At 28.6% G+C, this 8,556-nt stretch overlaps 1 protein-coding gene across 1 annotated transcript; it reads left to right on the forward strand.

The window, feature by feature from the left end:
• Positions 1 to 2,926: 2,926 nt before the first annotated feature.
• On the forward strand, positions 2,927 to 7,611 carry Phum_PHUM589670 (sugar transporter, putative; the record flags this gene model as incomplete). The annotated part of the gene is made up of 7 exons (XM_002432475.1): positions 2,927 to 3,020; positions 3,687 to 3,967; positions 4,905 to 5,183; positions 6,240 to 6,488; positions 6,579 to 6,770; positions 6,860 to 7,042; positions 7,429 to 7,611. The coding sequence occupies 7 exons, from the start codon at positions 2,927 to 2,929 to the stop codon at positions 7,609 to 7,611; spliced, it is 1,461 nt and encodes a 486-aa protein (XP_002432520.1).
• Between the last annotated feature and the right edge of the window lie 945 nt (positions 7,612 to 8,556).

The raw sequence follows: 8,556 nt of genomic DNA on the forward strand, positions 1-8,556 counted from the left end.
TTAAATATCGACGAGATAACAAATAGTAAAATAAAATTCCAGGAAGAAAAATTATTCTGTAAAGAATTTCTAGACTGATTTAATTTAATAAACTTGAAATGATAAATTTTTTTGGTTTTTTTGTTTTTGTTTTTCCGAACTTTCAAATGAAGAAAATCAAACGTTCCGTGTATAATAATTCGTCCTCCTTTTCAATTAATTATAATGATGATGATGATAATAATAATAATGATGATGATAATGATAATGATAATTAAATTCACGAACGAATGATTACGAGCGATGATGATTTTGAAAGCGATAACGAATCAAATTTTTTTATTTTTAGTTTCAATAATAATAATAGTAAAAAAAAAAAACTTTCAGAAACAATTATTATTATTATCATTATCATCATTTCGAAACCAATTATATAATTAATTATCCGTTTGAAATTTCCTTTTCATTCCGTTCCTTAACTTTTGGTGTTTATCCAGTTCCAAACTGGAATTTTTTAAAGTTTTCAAAGGGTTTCGATGATGACTTTTTAAATTCGATTATTATTATTATTTTTGTTTTTGCGTTTAAAAAAAAAAAAAAACAAAAAAAAAATTCACACGTGCGTGAGTGAGTGTGTTCACGTGGAAAATATGCAAAAAAATTTCCCTAGTTTGGGGGAGAGGGAAAGGCGGGAAAAAAAATAAGGGTAAATTTAAGAGTTTTTAGGAGAAGGAGGAGGAAGAGGACAACGACAATCCTGAAAGAGAAAATAATGTGGGATGCGTGTGAGAGAGAGGGGTAGGAAGAGAGAGAGAGTGAGAGAGAACAAACGAATTTTCAATTAAAGAAAAACTAGCTCCTCGAAAAAAAAAAAATTATTATTATTTTTCCGGAAGTAAAAAGTGTGGAAGTCGTAATAATCGAAGAAGGGGGAGGGACTTTTCGGATACGAGGAGGGAATGGGGGAAGGAGGAAAAGCGAAATAGAATCATTAGATAGTATTTTGCCCCCCCCCATTACCCCCTCCTAAAGGATAATTTTTTTTAAATACTCTCATTAAGTTCGCGAGAAGAATTTTTATATTAAAAAAAAGAAAAAAAGAAAAAAAAATTAAAAATTCATTCCACGATTTAAAAAAAAAAAAAAAAACTTTTCTTTCTCTCTCTCTCTTTCTCTCTCTTTCTCTCTCTCTCTTGCCGAATAAACGAGAAAGGCAAACAATAATTAGACTCTCATTTTCTGGAACGTTCCAGTAATTCACTCACATAAACCGGAAATAATAAAAATATTTCTTTATATATATATCATTATTGTTCGAGTAAAAAATTTTTTTTTATCAATTATTTTATCACTTATCATCGTTAATTTTTTCTTTGCTTGCTGCTCCCCCCCCTAAAAAGGAAACCTTTTTTATTATTATTATTATTATTATTATTATTATCATCTATTCATTTTCTAGGCGCGTGTGAGCGTGTGTGTGTGTGGGTGTGTTAGGTAATAAAACGCCCATTTTTTTTTTTTTTAATTAATAATGATGATAATAATAATTCGCGCCTTTTTTCCAAATCCTTTTTTACGTCCTTTGAAAACTACTACGATTATTATAACTGTTAAAACCTTTTTTTGTTGTTGTAATATTCGTTTTCGCTGCCTTTCTCGCTAATCCAAAAAAAAAAAAAAAGGCTGGAAAATTTTTTTTTTTTTATCTATTGACACTTCAACATTAATTAAAAAAAAAAAAATTTTTTTTTAAAACCTTTACCTTTCCCCTTTCCCCTTCTCCTTTTTTTTTATTATTTTCACGACGACTCGTTTTATAATTCCCTTTGCATCATCATCATCATCATCATTGAGTCATTTTGTTTTTTTTTAAGTGTTCAAACAAAGGTTTCTCTATTAAAGGCTATTACTTTTCTCGTAAAAAAAAAAAAAAAATTTAATAGCCTTTTTATAAAAGGCTATAAAACAAAAAAAATGCATAAAATCCGCGGATGTTTTTCCTTTTTTTTTTTTTTAATTTTAAATGGGCGAATGTGAAACAAAAAAAAAAAAAACAAAAAAAGTCTAGAAAATTCGCAATTTGACTTTTTTGTTTTAAATAATAATAATGATAATAATCCGTCCGCGGTGACGTCATATTAAAAAAATTTTCCTTTTTTCTATTTAGGTTCGAAACGATTCTGCGTTCAAATAAAATTTCATGATGAAATGTTATCAGAATTCGTCAGTTTCTTCTGCATTTCGAAAGTATTTAGTGGAAAGAAGAAGAAGAAGAAAAGTGGTAAAAAAAGGAAAAAAGGAAAAAAAAGAGAATGAGTATCATAGAGAAAAAAAAAAAAAAAAACGATGACGACGATACGAAAACGTGTTTTGAATTTTTAATCCATTTTTTTTTTTTGTGCGAGAAAAATTACAGTTTTAGCTTTTCTCATGGGAAAAGCAAAATATGGGAAAGAGATCGAACGAACGTAAAGAAGAAAAGAAAAAATGGCGGAATCGAAATCAAAAGGGAAAATGTCGATCACGTGACGAATGATGACGTAAACCAAAACAATTTCAGTTAAAAAAAATAAAATTTTTTTTTTTTTTTCGTTCGCGTTTTTCTTCTCATTAAAAACAAGAAAAAAATCATACGAATTAAATGATGATGATGATGATGATGTCGTTTGTAACGACGACAATAGTAATAATAATCCTGTCGACAAACAACAAACACGACAACAACAATCGTGATAATGTTGTTTATCATCTCGACGTGAGGTGTTAATAAACAAAAGACCTTCGATTCGTATAATTCACCGGCAATTAAAAGATTTCGTTTTTTTTTTTTTTGTGAAAAATAATAATTCGTTGGTGCCACGTCGTTCGTATCATTACTTTTTTTTTACGTACGTACGGGACGAAAGATCGATTAAAATATCCAACGATATATATCGATTTAAACGTAATGACTATTGTTTATGACGTAAACGACGACGATGAAAAAAAATCAAGTGTCAATAGCGGTGGTACGTGGAAACAATACTTTGTCACGTTTGTCGGTGAGTAAAAATTTGATTTATACCCATTTTTGATTTGTTTGTTTGTTTTTTTGTTCTGTAACAACAAGGGGAAGGCATTTTATTAATTAAATCGTGGAAGAAGTGAAATGTGAGGTTTAGAAAGGAAAAATATTTATATAGAAAGTGGTAGAAGGTAGAGAGAGAGAGAGAAAGGGTGAGCTGAGAAAGGATGAGAAAGTGAGATGTTTAGGGAAATGAGGAAAAACGACGTGGGATTATTATATACGTGTATATATAATTAAAATATTTAAAATCGATATTTTCTTATTTCCACGTTTTTTTTTTATTAATAAGATGTAACTCTCGTTAAATTCATGTCTTGAACTTTAATTAAAACGTCAAATTAACGTCGTCAATATTTTTAAAAAAATATTATTTATTAATTACGCGGTTATCGCAGGTAATAAGGAAAATGTCTAGTGCCACGTCGGGTGAAATGATAATAAAATAATATTAAACAAACATTCGATCGTTTAGTTGAAATTTATCTTAAATTTTCTTTTTTTTTTCGACGTTATGCGTTTCTTTTTTTTTTTTTTAACGCATCGTCGTGGAATTAACTTTGTTGGTAAAGGCGGAAGGAACGGTAACTCCTCCCATAAAATTTAACAAAGAAAAAAAAAAAGAAAATTTATTTATCAACAGTTAACTTGGGAGCGTTTTCCATTGGAACCTTGCTGGGATGGACGAGTCAAACGATACCAAAATTAAAACAACAACAACAAGATGATGATAATAATAATGGTGGTGTCGTAAATTTAAACGAAAGCGAATTATCATGGATGGCGGGATTAATGCCTTTGGGTGCCGCCGCAGCTTCCGTACCTGTACCACTCTTAATGAAATATTTCGGACGGAAGTTGACTCTTTTATCAGTCGTGCCATTTTACACGGGTGGTTTTTTTCTTCTCGCATGGTCTCGTAATGTAAATACACAAATTTTCCTTTTTTTTCTGTCTAATTTCATTTCCGCCCGGAATTTTACTGCCAATAAATTTGATTAAAATTCTTACTACTATTATTATTATTATTATTATTATTATTATTATTATTATCATTTGGATTAATTAACTCTCTGTCAATATCACGTCGACTACATTTTAATTAATTAAAAAAATTTTTTTTTTTTTTTTTTGACGATCACGCAACAGAAAAAAAAAAAGATGAAATCGTTACGAGACAAAAAAAAAAAATTTAACTAATGAAAAACGAAAAAAAAAAAAAAAAAATTGTATCGTGATAATGATAATAATAAGCATTCGTTTTCCAAGAACTCGATGGAATCTTGTTTGTAGAGAAAAAAAAAAAAAAAAACATACTTAATTGAAATGTCGTGTCGATAAAAAAGAAAAAAAAGAAAAAAAAATGGCGTCGTTAAATGAAAAAAAATTTTTTTGGATTTAAAAAATCATCGAGAAAATTTTTTATTAAAAAAAAAAAAAATTAAAAAGTTAAACATTTCCGTTTCCGGTTAAATTTTTTTAATTAATTTTAATCGATAATTATTAATAATAGTAATAGTAGTAGGAAATTTTTTTTTATTTTTTTTTTTAATTATGGTAAAAATTTTATCGATGAGTGATTCAAATTTAAAATTTAACAAAATTGTTTTAGTCTCGGGGCGCCGAAAAGGAAAAAAAAAAAAATGAACCGGAAGTCGATGTAAAAAGTTTGACTCTTTTGAAAATGAAATTAAAAATGTCCGACATTTTGTTTTATTAAAAAAAAAAAAAAAAAATTATGATTTTTATACATCGTGTCGCGCTAAGTTTTTTTTTTTTTTTTCGTTCTCTCGTTCGTTACTTATTCGTTTGCCGATATTTAACCTTTAACCTTTTGAGAAAAAAATTTTTTATTTTCCAGGCTGGAATGTTTTATGCTGGAAGATTTATAACGGGTTTATGCGGAGGAGCTTTCAGCATAATATCACCGATATACACGGGAGAAATTGGTGATAAAAACATTCGGGGATCTCTGGGTACTTATTACGAATTTATGTTGGCTGCCGGCGTGGAATTTTCTTACGTCATAGGCGGAATCACTTCCGTTTTTTGGTTTAGCATAACGTGCGGTTTAATACCGATACTTTTCGGTATTATTTTCATTTTCGTTCCGGACTCTCCGTATTATTACGTTTCGAAGGTACAGACGGGTATTTAAACGAATTTTTTTGTCAAGTTGGCAACACTTTTTTTCATTTCTTTTTTTCACAAAAAAAAAAAAAAATCGAATTTTGTATAAAATATTTCACTTTTTAAGTAAGTGAAAGTTTTACCAAAGTATCGATTTCGTTTTTAAACCGGAAATGGTTTTTCTTATCTTTCTTTCCCCCCCTCTCTCTCTCTCTCTTTCCGTTTTAATAAGTGAATTTTTTTTTTTTCTTTTTCGTTTTAATAATTTATTTAACGTCACGACGACAACGACGACGACGAAACATTATTTTTACTAATTGGTGTAATTAAGGTTTTTTTTCCTCCCCCTCCTTCTCTCCCTTCCATTTTTCTCCCGTTACCTGGGTCAAAGGTTAATGTTACACCGAAAAAACATTCTCTAATTTATCATATTAATATTATTATTATTATTATGAGTAAAACATTTTAAACGGTGTGTACGAATGATGCGTCGGATTGCGTTTATTTTTTTTTTTCCAACTCTTTCCGGTTTTTGTTTTTTGCCGCCAAAAAATCAACAAACGACGCGAATTTAAAATCGTAATGATTTTTTGATAATGATAATGATGATGGTGAAGAGAGATAAAATAATATTAATTTAGATTTTATTTATCGATAGGGGGGGAAAAAAAAAAACTAATTTATTTGATTTCATGTTAAAAAAAAAAATTCATCATCTCCACGTCGTGTAATAATAATAATAATAATAATAATAATATTGGAAAATGAAATGTTTTTTTTTCTACTTTTAAAAGTCTCATATTTCTATCGTGAAAAAGATTTTTATCAAATTTCTATTATTAATAATTTTTTTATATTCGATTAATAATAAATGGCGTCGAAAAAAAAAAAGTCATTTCGTCACATAAATAAATAAAAATTGAAAAAGAGAGAGAGAGAGAGAGACTCAACGATCCGACCAATAAGAGATCATCATTAAAAAAATTTAACCAATGAATGATTTTAATTAATTAATTAACGTTTAACTTATATTAATAAAAAAAAAAAAATTTTGTTTTTTTTTAAGGGTAAAATAAATGAAGCAAAAAATTCGCTGATGTTTTTCCGGGGAAATAATAATAATAATAATAGCATAGATGTAGAATTGAACGATATAAAAAGATTCGTGAACGAAAGCAAAACGAAAAAATTATCATTAAAATTATTTACACGTAAAGCCGCGATAAAAAGTTTATTGATCGCTTTTGGTCTTATGATATTTCAACAGTTTGGAGGTGCAAATGCTGTCGTTTTTAACACCACGTTTATTTTTAAGGTTTTTAAAAAAAAAAAATTTTTTATTTGTCACGAATGAATGAATGAATGAATGAATTTTATGTTTTGCTGTTGTTGTTGTTGTTATCAGGAAGCGGGAACGGATTTGGAACCGTCGAAAGCGACTATGATTGTCGGACTCATGCAATTTTTCGGTAATTTTTTATCAATGTTATTAATTGATAAATTGGGAAGGAGAATTTTATTGATGATGTCGGGAGGTGCCATGGGAACTTGTACTTTAATATTAGGAATTTACTTTCACTGGATTATAAACGATAAGGTGAGTCGATTAATCGATTCATCGAACCATCGATCGATCGATAATTAAAAAAATTTAATTTGTTTTGGTTTTTGTTATCTCTTGTACAGGATGTGAACGGTTTAAAATGGATTCCGTTACTTTCCCTTTGCGTTTTCATGATAATGTTTTCAATCGGTTGGGGTCCTGTTGCTTGGATGATGTTGGGAGAATTGTTTCCGACGGAAATCAAAACTGTTGCGAGTTCTTTTAGTTGTGCGACAAACTGGATAGCTACCTTTTTAGTTACAAAGGTAATAACTATTCTGTATTTTTTTTCTCCCCCCTTCTTCCCCTCTTTATCTTGTTAAACCAAGATAAATGCATTTCGCTCTAACCTCTCTCCCTGGTAGAGTGGGAGAGTTTGGGACTCAGACGAAGAAGCCACTACCCATTAAAAAAAAAACTCCGGGACGTGTTTTATCGTGCTTTTTTTTCTGGAGGGAGGGGCGCTTCAGGGAATTTTAACTTGCATTTTCCACACACCCCCTCCTGAGCCGAAATCCTTTCGCGACGCATCCCCACGCTCTCCGTGAGCGAGACGATGAATTAAAACACCCAATCTTCGCGCAGAGAGGAAAAGCCCGTACCTTAAACGATCGGAAAATTCTCAATTTTTTATTTTATAAATTTTTTCCAGTATTTTGGAGAAATGATCGATTCGGTTGGACAAAATTATACATTTTGGATATTTACAATAATATCGTTCGTTGGTTTTTGTTTCGTTTATTTATTCGTACCGGAAACGAAGGGTAAAACTTTGGAGGAAGTACAAAAACAACTTAAAGGTTTGGACAACGAAGGTTTTACTAGTTCCACTTAATTATTCGTCATTTAAACCTTATCACTCGTTCTTATCAGCTTTGTACGTAAAATGAAAAATTAATAAAACTATGGTTTACAAAAAATTACCGTATGATTCAATTTATTATTATTATTATTATTCTCGTCTGGTACATTTTACGATAAGAAATTTATTTACTTTATTTTAAGAATTCGAAACGTTTTTTTTTTTGGGGGGGGGGAAGAAAGGGGAAGAGGAAGGGGAATTTTTCCGAAGAAATCAAATTTACTCAAAATGTAATTAAAAAAAAAAAAAGAGAGAGAAAACTTTTTTTTGACTTTTAGTAGTGGTAGAAGAAAAAAAGTGGAGAAAGAGAGAGGAAGGAGGTGAGGGGAATATGAAGTATAAAGTAAAATAAAAAAAGTTTTTTTCTTTTTTTTCTAAAGATTTTTATTGAATGTTTACTTTTGGAAAAAAAAAAAAAACTTTTTGAAAGTACAATTAAATTTTTAATTTTCTTTTTTTAATATATTTTTTTTTTATCATCATTATCATCATCATCATCATTATTATTATTACTATTATTATTTTATAACGAAACCGCAGTTACTGAAATTTTGGAAATAATAAAAAAATTTTTTAAAAATTTTAAAAAGAAAAAAACGTTTATTTTTTACGATTGGCACATCTGATTTTATCAAAATTTTATAAAGTTTAAATTTTTTTATTATAATTATTATTATTATTACGAGAAAATTTTTTTAATGGGGTAATAAAACGAATTTTTCTTAAAAGTTTTAATAAATGAATGAGAGAATTGAATGTTTTTGTTTTATTTTTTTGTGATTTAATAAAATGTGACAAAAAAGAAACAGAAAAACAAAAAGTTTTCCATATCTTTCCTTTTTCTCTTTCCTTTTTTTTCTTCCTTTTTTTCCATATCTTTTAAAAATGTATTCAAATTCAATCGCAAAAAAAAAAAGA

This window comes from Pediculus humanus, genomic scaffold, assembly GCF_000006295.1.
Source record: "Pediculus humanus corporis 1103172108313 genomic scaffold, whole genome shotgun sequence".
NCBI classification, from domain to species: Eukaryota; Metazoa; Arthropoda; class Insecta; order Psocodea; family Pediculidae; genus Pediculus; species Pediculus humanus.